At 45.4% G+C, this 23,615-nt stretch overlaps 1 protein-coding gene across 1 annotated transcript; it reads left to right on the forward strand.

The window, feature by feature from the left end:
* Window positions 1-587: 587 nt before the first annotated feature.
* Window positions 588-23,053, forward strand: NUAK2 (NUAK family kinase 2). Its single transcript, XM_081193456.1, has 7 exons — window positions 588-893; window positions 12,311-12,431; window positions 13,818-13,969; window positions 16,522-16,587; window positions 18,687-18,806; window positions 19,312-19,444; window positions 19,861-23,053. Exons 1-7 carry the CDS (start codon window positions 684-686, stop codon window positions 21,015-21,017), a joined length of 1,959 nt encoding a protein of 652 aa, XP_081049582.1. The 5' UTR covers window positions 588-683; the 3' UTR covers window positions 21,018-23,053.
* Window positions 23,054-23,615: the final 562 nt, after the last annotated feature.

The raw sequence follows: 23,615 nt of genomic DNA on the forward strand, positions 1-23,615 counted from the left end.
TGGGAGAGGCAACATCTATGCTATTTGATAAAAAGGCAACAAACAAAACGCATCTTTTTTTCTGAAGTGGTCCCGAGGTGCTAAAAGGAGGATGTTTGTGGAGTGATGAGAGTCTAGTAATGATTTTGTAGGATGCTGCTATTTTCAAGATTCCCGCCTCTTGCTTGCTGCTGGAAACTCGCTTTCAAACAGCTATGCTAAGGCTGGCTTTTCAGAGACCCAACCCCCGCCGTGTGGCTCAGTTTCTGTAATTTTAACTTGTCTCCATAGAACCGATCGCGTCTTCTTGGCTTTCTTTGTCTTGGGAGACAAAGCCCGACCACAAGATGCATATCCTTCCTCAGGAGTCAGCCCCAACTGAGGTCCATATAGCTCTGCTCCCACGCAGATGCGCCTGGCCAAGCATCCTTGAGATTTCTCTGACAACACAAGGCTTCTTGTCCCCCCCCCCCCCCGCTTTCTCTCCCCCACCGCCATGGACACCTTGCGAAATAGGTTGGCCACGTGGTCCGCCGCAGCCAATGGCTGCAAGGGGGCGTTCCGGCAGCGGGCAGGTTTGTAGCATTTATTGGCTCGGCGCTGCCGGCCGGCTCCAGCGGCGCTTGCAGTCTGCCGATCGCTCTCTCTCCGTCTGCCTCGCTCTCTCCGCCCGCTTTCGCTTGTCACCTGCGCCGGAGGGGGCGATGGATCGCGCCTGGCCCTCCGATCCCCCGGCGGCCTCCGCCGCGCTAAGGGACGGGCTCCTGCAGTCGCCCAAGCCCCCGGCGAAGAAGCAGGCGGTGAAGCGCCACTACCACAAGCACAACCTCCGGCATCGCTACGAGTTCCTGGAGACCCTGGGCAAAGGCACCTACGGCAAGGTGAAGAAGGCGCGGGAGAGATCCGGCAAGCTGGTAAGGAGAGAGAGAGGGAAGCGTGTGCATGTGTGAGTGTGAGTGTGCGACCCGCTTTGCGTCAGTATTCCGGGACCCTTAATGCTAAGGTGCCTATTGCGCTGCGTGCCCATTTCCGCCAAAGCTTCTCGGCCATCATCGGCCAGTTAATGGTTCTTGGGGTTCCAGGCAGGATTCTGACCTTGTGCCAACTCGTAGGGGCGGAGGTCCCAGCAGCCCCCCCATAAAATATTTGAAGGGACCAGGCACCCCCAAAGTTGATTGGCACTGACATTCAAATAGGGTGCGCGCGCCACATCTTGTGATCGATTATGTGTGGTGGGGCTTATCTGCCCCCCGCCAAATGTTTTATTCAGGTTGGCATCCCTGTTTGGGGCTGCTGCAAACCCGAACGCGTTTACTCGGAAGTCAGGCCCCTTGAACGCCTTGCTTATTCCTAATCCTGCATAGGATCGCGCTGTTGATCGCTCTCCTCCTTTGCAAGGTGTCCGGACAGGGTTGCCCTGAACAAGTTTCTTTGCTTGCCTGGATAGAATCCTCCCTCACCCCCCGCGGTGCCGCAGTTTTGTTTTTTCTTCCCCGAAGGATTCCCCGGGAAAATCTCCCTTGAATCTTCCCGCTGTTTGTGCCACCATTAGCACTGCTGTTCCTTTTCAGTTTAGCAGCGAGGTGGCTGGCAGCGGCAGGACGCCCTCGGCCAAATTCCCCTGCCGCAAAGCCCTTTCTCCCTCTGGCTGCCTCTGCAGCAAGCGCGGCGTTCTCGTCTTCCTGGTTTTAAGCCGTGCAAGCCGGCAACTGGAACTCCCTTTGCATTTCTGAATGGCGAGATGCCTGGCAGCGGCTCTATGGTCTTTGCGCATCTGATGCCATAAAGGTTGGCAGATTCTCCCTGGGAGATCACAGAAGTCTTCATCCTCCACAGCGCAAGGTTGCCTTCTGCGGACCGCAAAGGCTGCGGGGCGATTGGTGCTGCAGGAGAGCGCTTTCCAAGAGCGGGGAGGGGGGGAGGGGGCGCGTGAATCGCGATTGCACAGCCCTCAGGGTTTGCTGGTGCCCGGGGCAGCTTCGAGATCCTTGGAAAAAATGTGCGCATGCATGTGTGCATGCTCTTTCTCTCACCCACCAACCCCCAGCATAGAAATAGATTGCATAATGAATGTCAGTTATCTTCTGCCAGAGTGCGTTTTTTAAAAAAATATATATCTGCAATTCAGATGAGCCTTGTAACTAGCTCCGCAGTCTGAGTCTATGCAGATTTACTCAAAAATAAATTTCACTGGTTTTTAATGGGACTTACGGTACTCTAAGCTAATTTGTGAAGTTGCAGGGAAGGGAGGTGTGCAAAGAGAAAGAGGTTGGTTGGGTGGCCCTGTGAGACAGGGATTCCCCCCCCCCCTTGTCGCAAAGGCCTCCTGGTTCCAAATTAGTGATGCAAACAGTGAAGGCAAAGCGAATTAATCCTAATCTGAGTTAATAAACTAAATTGGCAAGCTGTGGGACAGGCCTGTGCAAGTTAATGGTGGCCTTGCTAAACTTCACTTTCCTGGTGTGAATCATTCTGGCTGGTGAGGAACAGAGTGGTAGGATTAAGGGCAATTACATCCTACTGAGCCAGGGTGGTGAAAATTTCACCTCTTCTGCAAGACTGCCTTAAGTAGCTTTCTTTTTTAGTGACAATGGCAAGGCATTTATAGCAGCAGCTTCCTTGCAAGGCTGAGCTTTGGTGGTAGCCAAAATGCCCTTGTAAAATGGGAGGGCAAGTGGTTTGGGGGCCCCTTTTGGCAATGACACTTTTCTTTCCCCTTAAAAGTAGAGGACAAAGCTAGCCAATCCTCTGCTGCTATATTTAGTTCTCCTCTCTCCTCTGCTGTTATTGATCTGACATGAATTGCCTGTCACTGCCACTGTTTGCCTTTGTGGCTGGCCTCATTTGAAATGGGGAAAGTCGACTTTCATTGGCTGGAGTTTTCAGGCAGGCAGGGAGGGAGGGAATCTCTGCAGAATCTAGGAAGGGACCCAAAGCTCTCAGGGTTGGTCTCTCCCAATTTGACCTTGCTGTGCTGGTGTAAATTAGTATTTCTGGGGAAGATACATCAGTGTCTGTGTGAACACAATTAAAATTAGCCCAAAGGCTGTTAGGGACTGTGTTCTAATAGCAGCACTTCCAGGTTCTGAACACGGGCACCTAAGCAGCTAGCCTGTTAGAAACCTACTGCTCAATGACAGTGGTTTCTCTACAAAACCCCTGTAGGAGAAGGCGTGTCTATGCAGGCCTTGGCAAAGCCCTGGATTTTGGGAATAAATTAATCTGGTAGCATGATCATCTTGGCCCATTAGTGAGCAGTGTTGATGTGGGTGGTGGATAAACAGCTCCCAGTGGCAGTTTTGTTTCCTTGTGAAAGAGGAATTTGCATGTTGACTTTTGGGTATTGTAGAAGGAAAGAATAAATATTACTGCAGTAGTGGGCTTGGCCTTTTTCTGCAGTGCTGAGTTGCTCAAACATGCAAACAAAAACAGGTAGTCTGGCGCAACCCGAGGCCTCTTTTGTTTCGCATCATATCCAGCCTAATCTAATGAATTGTGCCTATCCCACCCCCCACTCCTTTTGAAGGTTCTTTGCAAACTGCAAACTACAGATGAATCATGGAACTGTAGTGTTGAACCACGAGGGTCATCTAGTCCTAGTCTAGTGCAGGAATCTTTTGCCCAATGTGGTGGGGAGATTGAGTCTCCTGCTGTACCAACTGAGCTATCTCTGCTACCCCCTTCTGGGGTTCTTTGATTAACATCTAGCCTGATAATAACACTTTTGGGAGGCCCTACCAGGTGTTACCTGGCTCCTATTAATGCATTCAAACCTTGTTAAGCTTCACTGGGCTTATGGTTGCTGGGTCTAAAGATCACCCTTCCTCATATTGCCACCTTGGTTTCTTTAACTGACAAGTCTATTAAGTATTTTTCAAGTCCTTGATCAGTGGCTTTAACAAATTGCTTGATTGTAGCCCTTAGGCAACCAGGAATTCCATGCTGGCCAGTGAGCAGGCTGGTGGCAGATGGATGGATGGAACTCTTGATAGAGCCCTCCTCTTGCCAGACCATTTGGATGAGGGGTGCTCATTCCTATGCACATTTGTCTGGAAATGCACACTGATAGCCTCTTAGCCCCCTTCATGGATCACTGCCTTGCCGTGGCGAAGGGGCTTGAAGAACTCAGAGAAGCTATGAACTACGCCAAGCAGGGCACACAAGATGAACAGGTCATAGTGGAGAGTTTGGACCAAACGTGATCCACCTGGAGGAGGAACCGGCAAACCACTCCAGTATCCTTGCCAAGAAAACAACATGGACAAATACAACAGGCATATAAAAGTTATGACGCTGGAAGATGAGCCCCTCAGGTCGGAAGGCGTCCAACATGCTACTGGGGAAGAGCGGAGGGCAAGTACAAGTAGATCCAGAGCTGATGAAGCGGCTGGGCCAAAGCCGAAAGGACGCTCAGTTGCGGATATGCCTGGAAGCGAAAGGAAAGTCCAATGCTGTAAAGAAAAATATTGCATAGGAACCTGGAATGTAAGAACCATGAACCTGGGTAAGTTGGAGGTGGTCAAAAATGAGATGGCAAGAATAAATATTGACATCCTGGGCATCAGTGAACTAAAATGGACGGGAATGGGTGAATTCAGTTCGGATGACCATCACATCTACTACTGTGGGCAAGAAACCTGTAAAAGAAATGGAGTGGCCCTCATAGTCAACAAAAGAGTGGCGAAAGCTGTACTGGGATGCAATCTCAAAAATGATAGAATGATCTCGATACGAATCCAAGGCAGACCTTTTAACATCACAGTAATCCAAGTGTATGCACCAACCACTGGTGCTGAAGAAACTGAAATTGACCAATTCTATGAAGACTTACAACACCTTATAGAAGTGACACCAAAGAAGGATGTTCTTCTCATTATAGGGGATTGGAATGCTAAAGTAGGGAGGCAAGAGATAAAAGGAACAACTGGCAAGTTTGGCCTTGGAAATCAAAACGAAGCAGGGCAAAGGCTAATAGAGTTCTGTCAAGAGAACAAGCTGGTCATCACAAACACGCTTTTCCAACAACACAAGAGACGACTCTACACATGGACATCACCAGATGGGCAGCATCGAAATCAGATTGATTATATTCTCTGCAGCCAAAGATGGAGAAGCTCTATACAGTCAGCAAAAACAAGACCTGGAGCTGACTGTGGCTCAGATCATCAGCTTCTTATAGCAAAATTCAAGCTTAAACTGAAGAAAGTAGGAAAAACCACTGGGCCGGTAAGATACAATCTAAGTCAAATCCCTTATGAATACACAGTGGAAGTGAGGAACAGGTTTAAGGATTTAGATTTGGTAGACAGAGTGCCTGAAGAACTATGGATGGAGGCTCGTAACATTGTACAGGAGGCAGCAACGAAAACCATCCCAATGAAAAGGAAATGCAAGAAAGCAAAGTGGCTGTCCAACGAGGCCTTACAAATAGCGGAGGAGAGAAGGCAAGCAAAATGCGAGGGAGATAGTGAAAGATACAGGAAATTGAATGCAGATTTCCAAAGAATAGCAAGGAGAGACAAGAAGGCCTTCTTAAACGAGCAATGCAAACAAATAGAGGAAAACAACAGAATGGGAAGAACCAGAGATCTGTTCAAGAAAATTGGAGATATGAAAGGAACATTTTGTACAAAGATTACCATAATAAAGGACAAAAGTGGTAAGGACCTAACAGAAGCAGAAGACATCAAGAAGAGGTGGCAAGAATACACAGAGGAATTATACCAGGAAGATATGGATGTCTCGTACACCCCAGGTAGTGTGGCTGCTGACCTTGAGCCAGACATCCTGGAAAGTGAAGTCAAATGGGCCTTAGAAAGCACTGCAAATAACAAGGCCAGTGGAAGTGATGGTATTCCAGCTGAACTATTTAAAATTTTAAAAGATGATGCTGTTAAGGTGCTACACTCAATATGCCAGCAAATTTGGAAAACTCAGCAGTGGCCAGAAGATTGGAGAAGATCAGTCTACATCCCAATCCCAAAGAAGGGCAGTGCCAAAGAATGCTCCAACTACCGCACAATTGCACTCATTTCACACGCTAGCAAGGTTATGCTTAAAATTCTACAAGGAAGGCTCAAGCAGTATGTGGATCGAGAACTCCCAGAAGTGCAAGCTGGATTTAGAAGAGGCAGAGGAACCAGAGACCAAATTGCAAACATGCGCTGGATTATGGAGAAAGCTAGAGAGTTCCAGAAAGACATCTACTTCTGCTTCATTGACTATGCAAAAGCCTTTGACTGTGTCGACCACAGCAAACTATGGCAAGTTCTTAAAGAAATGGGAGTGCCTGATCACCTCATCTGTCTCCTGAGAAATCTCTATGTGGGACAAGAAGCTACAGTTAGAACTGGATATGGAACAACTGATTGGTTCAAAATTGGGAAAGGAGTACGACAAGGCTGTATTTTGTCTCCCTGCTTATTTAATTTATATGCAGAATACATAATGCGAAAGGCTGGGCTGGATGCATCCCAAGCTGGAATTAAGATTGCTGGAAGAAATATCAACAACCTCAGATATGCAGATGACACAACCTTGATGGCAGAAAGTGAGGAGGAATTAAAGAACCTTTTAATGAGGGTGAAAGAGGAGAGCGCAAAATATGGTCTGAAGCTCAACATCAAAAAAACGAAGATCATGGCCACTGGTCCCATCACCTCCTGGCAAATAGAAGGGGAAGAAATGGAGGTAGTGAGAGATTTTACTTTCTTGGGCTCCATGATCACTGCAGATGGTGACAGCAGCCACGAAATTAAAAGACGCCTGCTTCTTGGGAGAAGGGCAATGACAGGCCTAGACAGCATCTTGAGAAGTAGAGATGTCACCTTGCCAACAAAGGTCCGTATAGTTAAAGCCATGGTTTTCCCAGTAGTGATGTATGGAAGTGAGAGCTGGACCATAAAGAAGGCTGATCGCCGAAGAATTGATGCTTTTGAATTATGGTGCTGGAGAAGACTCTTGAGAGTCCCATGGACTGCAAGAAGATCAAACGCATCCATTCTTAAGGAAATCAGCCCTGAGTGCTCACTGGAAGGACAGATCGTGAAGCTGAGGCTCCAGTACTTTGGCCACCTCATGAGAAGAAAAGACTCCCTGGAGAAGACACTGATGCTGGGAAAGATGGAGGGCACAAGGAGAAGGGGGCGACAGAGGACAAGATGGTTGGATAGTGTTTTCGAGGTTACCAGCATGGGTTTGACCAAACTGCGGGAGGTAGTGGAGGACAGGGGTGCCTGGCGTGTTCTGGTCCATGGGGTCACGAAGAGTCGGACACGACTAAACGACTAAACAACAACAACAAGCCTCTTAGCAGACTGGTGACTTTTGTGACTTTATTTCCAAGGCTGAGTTAACCATGCAGCAACTGTGCATGGACATAGCAAAGGAAGATCTGCTATTAAAACCAATAACTGTTTAGTTGCGACTCTTGCATTGCATTGGACTAGATGACCCTTGGGATCCCTTGCAACTCTACAGTTCTATGATTGTATTTTTCTGTAAGTATGTCTGGCACTGTCTTCTTGGGCAATACCAGCATTGCTCTCCAGATGCTACTAATATCAAACGGTGAAGCTCCTCTCCTAATTTCAATGTAAAACCCCAATTTCATTCTGTTTATTCCATTTCCATATGAATGAAAATTGAGATGTATGTGATAACCAGTGCCTCTGTGTAGAAGACACAAGAGTCACCATATCTCAGGGAATCATCTTGATCACCTGCTTTTGCTGACATCTAGGCCTTCTTAGGCTTCAAATGCATCCAAGCAAATCTTGCTCTGTGATGTTGTGGATCAAAGGAAGTAAATCCTGAGTCAGCTGTAGAGGAGTGCACATTTTAAATGAACTGATATTGTGTCAGACGTACTGTGACTGAAGAAACCAATGAATTTTTAATGCAGGCACCTTTCTATGTACGTAAGTACCCCACCGGGTACTTAATATATTTATTTGCAAACAAAGCTCATATCGGGCCTTATGAAATTACTGGTTTATTTGCTTACACAGAGATTATGAGCAGCCTTCTTTTCTATCTGGAGCTTCATGTGAAACTGCAGACCAGATGAAAGTGACGAGCCGAATTGGTTTCTACACCTGTTTGCCATTCTGCGTCTGCCTAAATGCTGGAGAGTAGCTTTTAGCTTTTGGCTTTCTGCCAAATCAAACAGGAAGCCTGCTGTTTCTATAGACTTTGCTAGCAAAATGTGATACATGGACTCCTAGTCCTGTGCTGTGCAGACAAAGGGGGAGGGTGGTGTGCCTAAAAATGGAAAGTCTCTCTCTCTCCCCACCCCACACCCCCAGTATCTTGGGTATATTGTGGGGTAGCTGTTAGTCTACTGGTCTGTGGCGGCAAAAACAGAGAGCTTGTGGCACTTTTGACACTCACTCTCTGCCAGTAGGATATAATTCATTGCTTTCTGGGACTAGGGCAGTGAGCAGAATCTGGAACTGGTTTTGGAACCACCTGACAGACTTTCATTACCTGTCGGGAGATCTCTTCCTCTCCAAAACCATAATTAAAACCGGATTTGAAATGGGCTTTAAAGCCAAATTATAACAATCAAGCAGAACTGACTGGGGATATACGTGGTCTGCCTACAATCATAGTGCACTATATACAGTGGTTAAACCTCACAAAAGATGTGCCTAGTCTAACTGGTCTCTGAAAGGGTGTGAGGCTAGTAGTCTAATGGAGACTTTCTCAAAGTTCCTTGTGGGCCATAGACACTTACTTTCCGAGTGCATTATGAACAGGGGCAGGGGAATTTCTTATGGGTCTAGAATCATGCTCTGATCTAAATTGCTGCCATCTAATAAGAGCCCTGCTCAGGTCCTCCCCCCCCCCCCCCGTCAAATGTCATCCTCAGTGAAGAAGAAAAATCAGTGAGATGGATAAAAAGTTGCTAATTTTTGCATCCCTTCAATTTGTACACTTTATTGTCAGTTATGTGTGTGAGTTTCTACAGAAATGATACATTTCTAACACAGGACCAGGCTAAAGGCCATGGGTGACAGAAAGCACAGATCTGGTTACTCTTTTTTAAGCAAAATTAGGAGCTTTCACACAATTGCAGTTTCTAATGTGTCTCTTCAGGGATCTCTAGGATGAAAAGTTTCAGAAAATCAATAATGCAAGCCTGGATTATTGTTGATACTAATTTGGGATCGGATTACCAACATTCATACATTGCACATTGAGTGTGTTAGTTGCAGCTTTAATCACTTCAGAAACCAGCTAAAATTAATTTGCTAATCCAGTCACTGTGGGGTCACTGAGGAAAATGTAGTACCTCCTCACACTTGAGTCTCTGTAGAAGGGCAGCCAGGCAGGCACACAAAGGCTTGCATGTGCTAATACATGTGAGCACACTTTGGTTTGTGTGGCCGTCGCCCTTTATTAATGTATAGTACTTTTATATCACTTTTTGCCATACAGTGGAGCTATTAAAAGGCTGACTCTTCTCTTCCCAAGTGAGCTCAGTCTGGCCTCCAAGCTGTGGTCCTTTAATTGTCAGGCAGCCCTCTTAATTTCTGGGAAGGCAAGGCAGGTGGCTCTTGGGTAGCTGTGCCCAAATCCTTAGGGCAGTTCAGACCAGACTAGATGCCAGGCATTCTGGGCACACGCCTCTGGGTCAGTGAATAATGGAGCAATGGGGATTCTCAATAGTGGGGGTTCCTGAGGGGAGGGGGTGGAATGGATGAGCACCTTTGTAAAATTAGTAGGCTGCATCTTTGTCTGTTTACCAAAAAAGGGCTTTGCATCGTCCAACAGTTGTGCACATTCCAGAAGGGAGACCAGGTGATAAGGCACTGAGGCAGAAAGGGTTAAAGTTTAACCCCCTGAACCAAGGCCCCTTAGGGAAAGTGACTTGAGCTCAAACACACCATCTGTATTGCTTCCAACATTATTTACACCTCCTATTTATTTGGTTCCCCCATTCAACCTTGCTGGTTGGTAGGCAATGCATTTAGCAGATAAGTCTTAACTGGATGTGGGCGTGATGCTCCCTACTTGTAACTGTAATGCCAAGTGTAGGTTGGATGTTGGCTTATGCGACAACTCTGGATTAAGTAATTCCTATTGCAAGAAAACTGTAGGCTGCCCCCTGCCCCCAGGCACCTCTCCCTATATTATTCATTTTCTTTTATGTCATTGATTGATCTATACATCTCTCTTGCACAGAAGAACCTGCTTTGAACTTCCCTGATCATTTATGCAAGAAATGATTCATGATGTGCCTGCTTGAGCTCACATAATTTTTTTATCTTTTGGGGATACAATTCCTTAACTTCAAAAAGCTGCAACAAACTCATAAGTGGGAAGGTGGTGATGAAATAGGTATTGCTAAACAACACACTGCTGTGGCAATATTGCCCAGTGACCCCAGATATGGAGAGCAGCCAGCATTGGTGGGTAAATATTGGGTTAACAAATTCTGGGACTTGCATGCACCACTTACATTTCTCTGAAAATATTCTTGTTAGGATAGTTTTTGTGATTATTACACTGTGATTGAGGGCAACTTTTATTTTCCTAAAAGTGCAGTGGGAAAGGCCACCATCTTGTATTCTTGTTTGGCTCGCTTTGAAGCTAATTTGAAGCTTGAAAACAAACCATTTAAAATTGTATATGACTGCTAAAATCATGGGATTTTTTTTTTGAAAAGGAAGTGCAGATGAATCTGATTTCTTGGATCCCAAGCTAACTCTCTAACTAGCAACTGGACCATCTCTTGATTCTGTTGCCCTTACTCAGGCCTCCAAGGCCAGACCTCTTTGCTGCCGAGGCAAACAGGGGATAGCTTGGTACCCCATCCTTTGAACTACTTACGGTAAATCAGGGGTAGGCAACCTAAGGCCCGTGGGCCAGATCCTGCCCAAACGCCTTCTCAATCCGGCCCATGGACGGTCTGGGAATCAGCGTGTTTTTACATGAGTAGAATGTGTCTTTTTATTTAAAATGCATCCCTGGGTTATTTGTGGGGCATAGAAATTTGTTCATCTTTTTCTTCAAAATATAGTCTGGCCCACCACATGGTCTGCGGGATGGCCCAGGGCTGAAAAAGGTTGCTGACCCCTGACTTGAATGCACAGTGCCGCCCTCTATCTGTTAGTGGTAATAGTGAATTGTGTGTTGATGGTGGTTGCATGGGAGAGAGCTCTAACACTTCACTGCTTTTGGGATGCAAGGCCAGGCCTCCCTTTCCTTGTTGTTGCTGGGAGGCTTAGTATTGTGTGTCCTCCAGGATCCTTTTACAGGATTAATGCTGTTCCGCATTCTTGTCTGATAGAAGAAACGAGGTTGTGCTGGATTCCCTTGTAAATTCAACCCAAGGAGTCCATTGTCTTCACAATCCCTTTGAAAGAGGATTAGCTGCATCTATTCTCTGGTCCTCTCACTTTCCCTCTCTCCTCCCCTTCATTTCCTTGTGGAGGAATTTTCATAATAAAGAAATCTGAGCAAACTTTGGAAGGTTTCCTCCTGCCGGTTCAAATTTCCACCATTTTGGATTGCTGGTTGTATTGCTGGGGTGGGTGGGGGGAGTTCTGTGTTTACTAGTACTTCTTTTCCACAAAAGAGAACATTACCTGGAACTCACGGCTTCTCTTCCATTTCTTTCTTTCTTTATAAATTTGAGTGACTTATTCTCAGTCTAATATAACAGAACTGTTCCTAAGGGCATCAAGTAAAGCTCTTGATATTAAGTCATGTTCACTGGTCACATTCCATACAGTGATGTATCCTAACTGCAGAAGCTCTTTACCTAAGCCTGAAACATATGATGCCTGTGTATAGCCCCTGCCTTAAAAAAGAACAAAGCAGGTGTATGTTGAAAAGAACATGATAAACTTCAGTGCAACTTTGATTCAAATAGAATAGGATTGTCTTAATCACTAGCCTTGAACCAAAGTGTTTCTAGAGTCAGTGTTCCCCAAGAGTGTCTCTTTAGTTAGCCAATCAGATTGCATGCTTCCCATCATGCATTTCTTCAGTTGTCAGTATAAACATGTGAGCTTCCAAATACTGAGCCAATTCTTAACTCCATATGGTACTTTAAAGCTTCAGATCCTTAGTAGCTGATGCTGTCATGCACATTTACTGGATTTTTATTATATTAGCATGTAAGAATTTGTAACCCATCGTTTTGTTGTGTTGATGCCTCATGTCCACCAATATGGATCACTTTAAATAGATATCACCCCTGTGACACAGAGCTTGTAGCTGGTCTATTTCCAATCATGAACACACTGGTATGTTGTATTTCCATCAGCAAGGAAGGAGATGACTTATTGGCTAACCATTTTTCAAACTCCCTGTTTTCCAGGTTGCCATCAAATCTATCCGGAAAGACAAAATAAAGGATGAGCAGGATCTTGTCCATATCCGGAGAGAGATTGAAATAATGTCGTCTCTCAATCACCCCCACATCATTGGTGTCCATGAAGGTAAGAACATTTAACACACTGCCCCTCTTCAGGTACAGGTACTACTGTATATCCATATAATATTGGTGCCAGCCTATTTTTCAGATGTCTGACTTTTCAGAAAGGGGTCAGACTGAACTCAAGAAGTTGTAGCTCCAACCAGATATACATGGAGAGACCCATATATAATCAATTCCGATGTTGTTAAATATGATATGCATAGGGCATGATTTCCATTTACTATAGGTATCAAAAGTGTGCTAAAATGTTTCTGTAATTTTTAGGAGGCTATCTGCAAAACTAATTGGTGGGGGGGGGGGACCACAAAGCTCTTTTCACTAAGCAGTGCTGGTTGCTGTTTCTTCTGTTTCCCATTCTAATGTACAAGTAAATGTCATTTTTCGTCAACTCCACAATGTTGCAAGGGTTGAAACTCTCTGTGGCTTCTACCGGAGGCACAAATGGATGACTCAGTAGTAGCAGCAGCACACAGATCTAGAGGGTGAAAGTTCCCCTCCTACACCCTTTCGTACTTTCTTCCTTGTTTTTGTGTACAAAACAACTTGTAGTGGCGGCATGGTCTCTATTTTTTTTTTAAAGCAATAGCAGCCAGCTCCTATTATTTCCAGCTTTGAGAGTAAGGATTCCTGCAAAATTGTTCTTAGAACTCTGTGAAATGCCACGTAAGGTGTGTGTTCTAACCTGGAGCCTGGCTCCAGGTATTGCACATTTATTGTTGGCATATGGCAGATACGTGCAGTATTGTAAATACTGGTGACGGTGGGAGTTCTTAAGGCACCGTGTTGCTAAATATAGCAGAAGGGTTGGCATTTCACAAGGCTCTGTGTGTTTGTACAGCCTGTGCCATTTGGTCCATAGCTCTTACTTTAACCCCAAAATGACTTGAACGGTGTGTTAAATTGTGATAGGAAAAACCTGACCCTAAGCTACTAACTGGTAAAATGCATTAGACTTGAATGAAATGCGCCTGTTTGTTAAACAGGCAGGTGTTGTGCCATCTTAGAATTTATAGGAATGCACTATTTAAAATAATGCTGCATTTGCCTTGCATGAAGATGGCATTGGAAGCATCCAGCTGAGATGCTGGAATAGTGAACTGAAATGGTACGCTAGAGCACCAACTTCATGAGCCTGATTTGGAAGGGACACAAGTCAGGATAGGACAGGGACGGGGCTGTTGGACTAGAATGCCCATCATCCCTAACCATTGATCACCTTGGCTGGAGCTGATGAGAACTGGGAATCCAACAATGTCAAGAGGAGCAGAAGTTCCCCACTCTTGGGATAGGAACGAAGGCCACAGACTTGTCATCAAGATTGTTCAGCTTAGACATATTGGATTCTTTGTGATTCATCTTAATTCCGTCCCTGTTCTTGTTCATGTAGTATTTGAAAACAGCAGCAAGATTGTCATTGTGATGGAGTATGCCAGCAAGGGAGACCTCTACGACTACATCAGTGAGCGCCAGAGATTAACTGAGCAGGAAGCCCGACACTTCTTCAGGCAGGTGGTGTCTGCTATCTACTACTGTCACAAGGTGAGTCAAATAAAGTCTTGGTGCACCTTCTCATGTCTGTGCTGTTTATCCAGCAGTTACGTAAGACACTTTGAAAGTCTAGGCACGTAGGAGTCTTGAGACTCTGTTCAAATATCACCAGGAGTTGCCTCCTTGTCTTCAATGATCTCCCCAATGGTGTGATCCACAAGTTCTGCTTACCATGTTACAGCAAAAAAAGAGGGCTCATTCTCTTGCTTCCTGCTTTCCTTGTATCTGTTGATTCATCCACAGTGCTGTTTGCCCTGCTGCTTTCGCTTGGGAAAATCCACAGTTTACCGCTGAATCTGAGCAAACCGGATTGCTATTTGTTCCAATTTAGCACTAAAGCATAGGCTGTCTGTGGAAAAGCAGCAGGGCAAAGGCAGAACTGCTCTGACCTGTGCCTAGAAACCATGGGGCAAGCGGAAAACCACTCTGACCCATTCACAAGCCTGTGTGAATGTCTGAAACAAGTTTGTGGATCTGCATTGGTCTACAGGTAACATACAGTGCATAATATATTTGCATCACCATGCAGCAACATGCTTCAAGCATGGATCATACAAGATGTTATGAATGAACTGTTATAGAACAGTTACAGATATAAAGGTTAGTTATTATTGGCAGTCATAGGAATTTTGATGTTAACAAGGACATAAACATTGGCGGGCCACCTCCTCCTTAAAGGAAAGAAGTGATAGGGGAGGGCTATTAGACCCTTGTCCTGCTGTACATAGTGGGCCAGTTTGAGCAACACTGCCCATTCCAAGGCATGGTGCCCCTGGGACAAGTCATCTGAATTATAGTGTACACATAGGCCCAAACTGCATGCTCAGTTTCCACAAAGGTTTTTATGCGCACAGGCTGTGTAGTTTGGATGTGTTCTATGTGTAGTATTGGATTGGACAGGTACTATGTTCTGTCCAGAGGTGTTACGGTGTTGGGAGACAAGCAAAGCTGCATATTTCCTCAGGGTGTTTTGTGTACTGCTAAGGCACTATGTTTTCCTAACGAGGTTAGTCACAGCAGTATTGTCAATGTCAACCCTGCACTTGGGGGAACACCCATAGCTGTCACACTGGATTTAATACTAAAAATGTAAAACATTCTGGTTTGCATTTTCACTTTTACTTGAAGCGAAAGGGTCCCTGTGAAGCGACAAACTCAGTTGTGCTGATCTGTATGGGGAATGTGAACAAACCTCTTTCTACCTGCTGTGTCATCAGTTTTTTATAGTTTTAAATCTTGACTGTTAAGGAAACAGATGCTGGTAGTATTGCATCACTGAATGTTTAGAGAGAGAGCCCATGAAATTTTGTTGACTCTTGAAAGTCTGGATTTGGTTAATTTTATTTTTGCCACTTGCAAAGTGTATACCAAAAATGGTAAGCTCATTTGCTAAACTGGAAAGCAGCTAATCTCATTTATTCTACTTTCAAAATGTATTCCTGTGATCTGCTGAAGTTTTGAGGCAGACAAAAAAAATTAAGGTGATAGATTGAGCTTGGATAAAGCACTCGTAATATATACCCAGGCAATAAATGACTAGAATTCCTGGCCTCCTCCCACTTTGCATGTTTTGTTTTTGTTGCAGAATGTGGGGAGGAATGTAGAGGTGCAGGTTTTGGAACTCTCTTTCTTTTGGGAAGGAATTTTGGGATTCTAGGAATGTTAAAGGCCAGAGGACAAAAATGGGCTTGCGTGGAAGGTGTGATCAGGGTACATAATTGCAATTTGTCATGGCAGTACCTAAACTCCACATTGCAGTAATATGGACTAAGGAGCCTGACTTCTTTCTACTTTGCTCGTGAAATTGTTAAATATCAGGCAATGATAGCAACTGAATGTGCCGGCTCCATCACATGATTTCAGGTCCATGGCAGATAGTGGTACCAAACATTGGTCAGATAATAGGCAATATGTGGATGGCCATGAGCATGATGCATCATGAATGCAAAGGAGAGAGCTTTGTGCTTGTATCTGAGAAATGACACTAGCAAACCTGACGTTCTTTCACCCACCATCTTGCTTTGGAGATGGGGAAACAAGAATAGCAACATGCAACGCTTGGTTAAAGAGGTCCTTTGTAGACATTTAGAGCTTTTGTCATTGTTCAGTGCAATTGGAGCTTTCATTTGTTGTGATCCTACTTACTTTCATGGACTTGCGATTATGAAAACATGGCTCTCAGGTTTGTATGCAAGCACATGCCCTTATGGAAAGTTCTCTAGTTGTGTAGAAGAGCACTACGACAGTAGAATAAAGTGGAAGGTTCTCAGTTTGAACCTAATTGTTGGGCCGAACATTTACTGGAATCCCTTGTTAGAACTTTCTCTCCTGTATTCCTAGTGGGTGTGTATATTGTGTCTCTCACTTTAGTTTCCTGTCTGGCTGCTTTGGGCTTTTTGCCCTTAAGAAAAAAAACAACAGTCTGTTAAACACACTGCTAGCATCTCTATAGATGGACAGAATTAGTAGAGGCAGACTTCTAGCATGCTTTGGCTTCCACCAGAAAAAACAAACCTAAACTCTCCTTTTCCCTCTCTCAACAGAATGGAATTGTTCATAGAGACCTGAAGCTAGAAAACATCCTTCTGGACGCTAACGGCAACATCAAGGTAAGTGGAGCTATTCAAGTTGTCAGTAGCTTGCAACATGTGATGCTCAAATGTCTGTGAGGACATTATTTGCACCTTTAAAGTCAAGGTTGCTTTCAGATAACAGCAAAATATACAGAAAAGAGGACTTTAAAAGCGCAATAGAAAGCTAATGACAAAATTAATATCAATGCAAGAGAGAAACTAACAAACGTTGTGGCCAGTGAATATGCTTTACATTTGCATTGTGGAGTCTTAATGTTTGGGCAGCCACAACGCCCTTCATCCTTGACCATTGACCAGGCTGGCAGGATGTGATGTGATTTGGAGTCCAACAACATCTGGAGGGCAGATGTTTGGGCAAGGATGGTTCAGACCATGTTCTCTGTGGTTGTTCTCATTTCTAAACTGGCACCCGCTACTGTTGGATGCCAGGGTTGCAAAGGGGAAAGGTGAGCCTTGCTATTTCTTGTAACTGTGGAAAACGAGAAAATGCTGTCCTCCAAATCCTTGATATTTGTTGGGGACCAGGATCCTTTAACCAGGGAGACGAAGGAGCTATAAATAGCCAGCAGTTACCAGAATACCAGGGCATATCTCCCATGATAAACATGCAGCTATTCCGTGTAATCCAAATAGTGACTCATGGCAAGTTAGGGATAAGGGGAAAGTTTTTTGTGGCTTACAAGCAAGGAGGAAATGCCTGTTTCCAAGATGATTAGACTACATATTTCAGTTGTCAGGCTTAAGAATAATCCAATAGAGTTTATTCTAGTTCTGTGCAAAAGGATAATACCTAGAGCTGTCCTACTATGGAATAATAAGAAAGTGAAATTCCCAGGCACCTTTTGAGCAACAGATAACCAAGTAGGAAACTTCTCTGATAATTGAAAGAAGCAATGTTCACTTTTCACACTCAGTGGAAGGATAAATCTTACACCAAGGGTAGCCAGTATGTGACCCTCCAGATATCATAAAATCATAGTTTTGTAGAGTTGGAAGGGTCAACGAGCTCATCTTGTCCCAACCTTCTGCAATGCAGGAATCTTTTGCCCGGTGTGGGGCTTGAAGCCATAAGAGTTTGAGCCTCCGCCAGAACAGCCATTGCTTAGGGATGACTGAGTTTGCAGTCCACCAGCAGACAGTCCATAAGGGCAGCACCTTGGGCTACCCTTTTCTTTATGCAGAGAAAAGAAATCCGTTGTAATAACTTTAAAACTGTGGTCTTACTGGACTGCCAGGCATCTGCTATGATAATGGTACATCAACTAATTCCCATAGGCGCTTATGTAGCCAAACCCTTCTGTAGGGGAATTATGAGGTCTGGGTTCACAGAGGTGATGAGGGATGCATGAAGATGACACTGCCTCAAGGCCCAGATTTGTGGTGTCAGCCCACTGAGTTCCCTACCTTTCATAATGCAGCAAGAGGGACTGGTAGGAAAATGTGGTATCCCAGAACTGTTAAAATCCAGGGGGCTGCAACTCCTCGTATATTGCAAGGATAAGGAAACAAGGGCCCCAAAGTTCTGCTTAATGGCATAAACTCTTTCACCCAGAGAGTTTTTCCTCCTTAAAAAAAAAGAGCCAGTCAACTGTTAACATAATGGAGATTTTTGTGCAGTTAATAATAAACAAAGACCTCCCATGGTCTATGTTGCCTGAACAATAGGCCGTTCCGCAACTGTGAACCTGGAAACATGTTCTGTACCTTCTGGCTGATATGATTGGCTGTGGGGCTGGATAAACAAAGGTATTAAAAATGTGGTATCAGCAGATGCTTGCAGCTGTGGCACAAGTGCAAGACTGGTAGAGCCCAGCTGCTCAGTTCTTCAAGCCCTGGTACATTCCTGATGAAGCAGTTCTGCTTTTTAGTCTAGCAACTGAATGTGCTTTTAGGGCTTCCACCTTTTTCCTGGAAGGCTCCTGAACAAGTGCATGGCAGGCAGAAATTCAACCTGTGCAGCTGTGATCCAGTGCCCAGCCCTAGAAGCTGTGGGTTCAGATTTAAAATCTTAATTCAGGCCAGCAATATTTTTAACAGACACAATGAAGGTTATGGTAGTGGTCTTCCACCAACAACAGTGCTAACCTGTGACCTTATTTCCCTCCCACCCCTAGATTGCAGACTTTGGCCTCTCCAATGTCTTCCAACAAGACAGGTTCCTCCAGACCTTCTGTGGGAGCCCCCTCTATGCATCCCCTGAGATCGTCAATGGAAGGCCTTACAAAGGACCTGAGGTAAGAGGGCTGCTTATAAAACAAAACTCCAGACCCAACCATTCTCTCAGGCCAGTCCCTCATGGGCTGGCAGTTATGTACCCTCTAGTCTGGGCTTCTCTCTCATCTTCTGCCTGCATTCAGGGCACAGAGGCCTTAGGCAACCCCGGGGAAGGTGAGGGTACCCCTTCTTAGACCACTGATGGTTCTGTCCATGTGCTCCCAGGCCTGAGGTTCCTTGTCTCATTTCCTTGGCAAATATCATCAGTAAGATGATATTGTCTACATGGCACATAGCTCAAATTATGTGTCTTGATATGTCTTTGCCTAGCAATTAAAGCAGCCTGCTCCATGCAACATATGAGCCCTCCATGTGCTTGGAGCTATAACTTCTTGTCAGCCCCAGCCAGCGTGGTTGGGGATGAAGGGAGCTGTAGTCTAGTGACACCCAGAAGGCAGTAGCAATGAGCAACACAGTCCTTGTTCTTTTCACCTGCTGATGCTGATGTCTTTTCTGTTTCTTCAGGTTGACAGTTGGTCCCTTGGAGTGCTCCTCTATATTTTGATTCATGGCGCAATGCCTTTTGATGGTCAAGACTACAAGACTCTGGTCAAGCAAATCTCAAGTGGTGACTATAGAGAGCCCACCAAGCTATCGGGTGAGTGGAAAGGGCAGTAGAAGTTCTGCATTCTGCCGTTTTGATATTGTTTTATGAAAGTGTGGATTACACATCATGTGCCTCTGTGTGCAGTTAACACAAACAACATGTAGCACATAGCAGCCAGTGCATGCAACTGTCCCTGTTTATTAAATAAAATACGTAGTCATGAACATAAGGAGAGCCTGCTGGATCAGGTCCATAACCCATCTTAGTCCAGCATCCTGCTCTTACGGTGCAGCCAGATGTCATGGCTTTTGAATATCTGTTAAACAGGCCAAGCCATTGGCTGAAATGGAGGTGGAGAGGTCAGAGTCTTCGCTTACTTGAAGCACACACAGAGATTCTGGGAAAGGAGATTTAAAATGGAACATGGCCCTTACCTGTGTATCTGATGTGGTTTCTTTGTCCTTCAGAGGCCTGCGGCTTGATCCGGTGGATGCTGATGGTGAACCCAGAGCGCCGAGCCACCATTGAAGACATTGCCAGCCACTGGTGGGTGAACTGGGGCTACAAGGTGCCCATTGGGGAGCAGGAGTCCTTGCGTGAGAATGAATCTCCATTGGCCACCGTGGCAGAGTGGCTGCGCCGCTCCTCCAGGCCCCTCTTTGAGAACGGCTCCAAGGTCCGCTGCTTCTTCAAGCAGCACATCCCTGGTGTCACGCTGGAGAGGCAGCGCTCGCTGAAGAAGTCTAAGAAGGAGAACGACGTCTCCCACGCTCTGCAGGAGACAGGACCCGTTCCCGAGAACCCATCCAAATCTATCCTCAAGAGACCCAAAGGCATCTTGAAGAAGAGGAATTCCTGCGAGAAGACCCAGGCTCCCCCTCCCCCTCTTCCTCTAGTGATGGCGCCTCCCGTGGACACGAGGAAGGAGGGCAATACTGGAACTGCCCTGGACTTGACTTGCGTCTTGTCATCCAAGGCTTTGAACTGCAAGAACGAAGATGTTGCAGCCACCCCTACCGCACCCAAGAAGGGAATCCTGAAGAAGCCCCCAAAGAGAGAGTCTGGCTACTACTCCTCCCCAGAGCGCAGTGAATCGGTGGATGTCTTGGACTCTAGCATGGACCTCGATGCCAATGTCTTTTCTGGTGATGCCTCCTCTGCATCCTCACCTCAGAGCTCCAGTTATGACCATCACACCAGGAGGAAAGGCATCTTGAAGCATAATGGCAAGTACTCTTCCAGCAGCACCGAGTCAGACAGCGTGCCTGCCAAGGTCTTCTCCCCTTTTACAGAAGTCGCCTTGCCCAAGCTGCCCCTGACCTGCCCTAGTCGCCCATCCAGTGCGGTGAGCGAGGACAGTATCCTTTCCACAGAGTCCTTTGACCAGCTTGACTTGCCTGATCGGATGCTTGGGAGCGGAGGCATCCCGATGCGAGCATCCGTCTCTGCAGATGACCTCCTGCAGCTGGAGGAGGAGGGAGAGGCAGGAGGTCGGCGGCTCCGCCGCTGGACAGTGACTCGTTGCCAAAACCCTCTGGCAGATAGCTGCTTCTCCCTGGTGGACTGTGATAACGTCACCGAGGTCTACAAGCGGGCTGTGGCCATCAGCATGAAACTCAGCTGAGGGGGCCACGGGAAGACTTTGCGCTAATCAATGCACACATCCGCAGCGATGTCTCGCAGTGGCTCTGGCTTGGAAGGAACGGAGTTGTCCAAACAATTTGCACTTCCTTTTGAGGTGGGACGAGAGAACTTTCCTCAGACTTTGTCTTCTCCTCCCCCAACAGGGTTAGAAGTGCAACAGGCTAGAAGTATTTATTTGTTGCATATGCTTTGGAATGTAAAGAGAACACTCAAGGTTTTAACAATGGCTTGTAGTGGGTCAACAGGGTACAGGAGTGTGTTTGGAGGGAGAAGAAGGTATGTTGGTAGGAAGTTCGTGGATGTGGGATTGATCTGTAAGGGCAGTGTAGGGGCTGGAGTATTAGGGGAGAAACAGGGAGGCATCTGTTAAGTGCAGGGCAATGGGTTAAAAAAATAATTCAATCTCTGCCTTCTCACAGTGAGCTGAAATCCTAAATGGTGGAGACCTGTAACACTCCCTTGAACGCTTTCATCTTCTCCAAACAGACCCTGATGATCATCCTTCTGATCTTAGTGACTGGGATGGCTATTTTATTTGCACTGTGCTTCTTTAATTGCACATAACTGAGGTAGAAACTCCTCTGAAGGGGAACAATAATGTGGCAAGGCAATAGGAAAGGAATAGCTCTTGAGCTGCAAAAAACCTAGGTTTCTGGCCCCTTGGAGAGTATCTGCACTACAAACACAGAAACGGGTGTCTTGCTATATCCTGGTATTCTCAGCCCTAAAAAAGTGGGGAGGGGGCAAGGGCTTGCTAATGTGATTCTGAGCATCCTCCATAAAAAGACTGTCTTTAGAAAAGCCTTAGTGGTTGAACTAAAAGCATGCAACCATGGTGTAAGTAGGATGTCAGCTGTTGAGAACTCACCACAGTAACAGCACACAGGACCTCGAAAAGATCCCTCACCATCCTTCCTGCTTTGGTTTATTTATTCATTTGAGCAGACTAGAATATTTTGATTCTTAATTATAGATTCTAAAAATAAAAATAAAATAATGCAAGATGGCTAAAGGTGTATCTCTATCCTTGGTGTACTTTCCTCTCTGCACCTCCTGAGAAAGAGACTGCAATTTTAAGAAAGTCCGTTGGACAACACCTGTGACCATTACAGCAGTCACTGTGTATCTCAGGAGATTGGCCTGCCCTTATTTTTGGGAAAAGATCTTGACTGAAATGCGAATCAAATCAGAACTGGGCACTAGGGCACATGACTTCTGAATGCCAAATGGAAGCCTTTACTGGAATGGGAGCAAATAAGGAGACGGGTTTAAAAGAATAGGCACATCAGGCATTAGAGAAAGTGGGCATCTTGTCCATGATAAACACGTGTGCCTTTAAATACAAAAGTATGAACTGTGGCTCTGAGCATTAGATAAGTAAACATACGCAGTTTAATGGAAGAAAGCCTTCTGATGTCCTTCACTTCTCAGTAGCCTCTTATACCTCCTAAAATTCCTCTCTAGAGGTCTGGGGGCCACCTGAATAATGTGGGGGTGAGGCTGTGGGCAGAGGACTGGAAACTTTCTTTTTATGAACTCCTTGGAAGTTGACTTATCTCAGCCTATGTGTCTTTGCCCAGATAGCTGTTACCTAATGGGGATTTTGCTGTTGCCGAGTATTTCAAAACACTGCTTTCCTGAGCAATGCAAGCTACTTGATGAAATGTTTTTGTTTCTTTTAATGGTTAAAGATGGTATTTTGTGTGTGTGTTTTGTTGTTGTTTTTTTAAAAAAGTAACTGGTGACTTTATAATATCTAGCAGGAAAGTGATCTGCAAAACATTTCTCTCTTGTAATCCTTTTGGATTCCAAATAACTTGTTGCACTATCTTGCCATGTCTTCTCTGGTTGACCTTCCAACTCTGTTTGCTTTGATTATTATTTTTGCCATCCAGAGAAGTTAATTAATACAAAAAAGCAAAATGAGACTTGAACTCTCTGGTCTATGCAGCTCTCCTTTTCGCAAGCTGATGGCAAACAATGGTTATGCAAAAAGAATAAAGGAAAAGGAACCAATTGTTGGATGCGTCAGTTGTCGTCATTGCCACTTCACTGGTTGGCCTGCCAAACGGTTAAAAGGCTGCTCCCCACGCACTCTTGACAACTGGTCTTTTTCACATTCTCTGAAGACTGATCTCCTGAGATCTTCTGGAGCTAGTCACAGCAAAATACTCTCTAGGCAAGATCACAAACTCCTTTGGCCATTGATCAGGAAATACTGTGAGCCCCTGATTTCCATATGGGCAATTATGATCATTAGAAGGTAAAAGTGGGTTTTTCATACCTCATTGCAACCCCAACTGATTATAAAACATAGGTTACTCATTACAATTTTATCCCACTTCTTCCTATGAGGGGCATGCTAGCACCCGATAATTCCTGTTGAGGCACAGGAGAGCACTGTATTGCAAATGGTTGGATATTAGAGCCCAGGATTCTTGCATTGAGCACTCCAGCCCCTGCACCTCACTCCCTCTCAGCAGTGAGAAACAACTCATTCATGCTAAGTAATCACACAGGCAATAAAGGTCTATTCTTTTTATTACTTTCAATTATATCCCGCCTTTCCTCCCCGGTA

The sequence above is a fragment of the Podarcis bocagei genome (assembly GCF_964188305.1).
Source record: "Podarcis bocagei genome assembly, chromosome: 5".
Classification (NCBI taxonomy): domain Eukaryota; kingdom Metazoa; phylum Chordata; class Lepidosauria; order Squamata; family Lacertidae; genus Podarcis; species Podarcis bocagei.

Excerpts from the sequence above, each read along its gene's own strand:
- NUAK2 (XM_081193456.1), top strand. The coding sequence starts at position 684 with ATGGATCGCGCCTGGCCCTCCGATCCCCCGGCGGCCTCCGCCGCGCTA. Across the intron at positions 894-12,310 it reads GGGAGAGATCCGGCAAGCTG|GTTGCCATCAAATCTATCCG; the intron begins GTAAGGAGAGAG and ends CCTGTTTTCCAG. Across the intron at positions 12,432-13,817 it reads CATCATTGGTGTCCATGAAG|TATTTGAAAACAGCAGCAAG; the intron begins GTAAGAACATTT and ends TTGTTCATGTAG.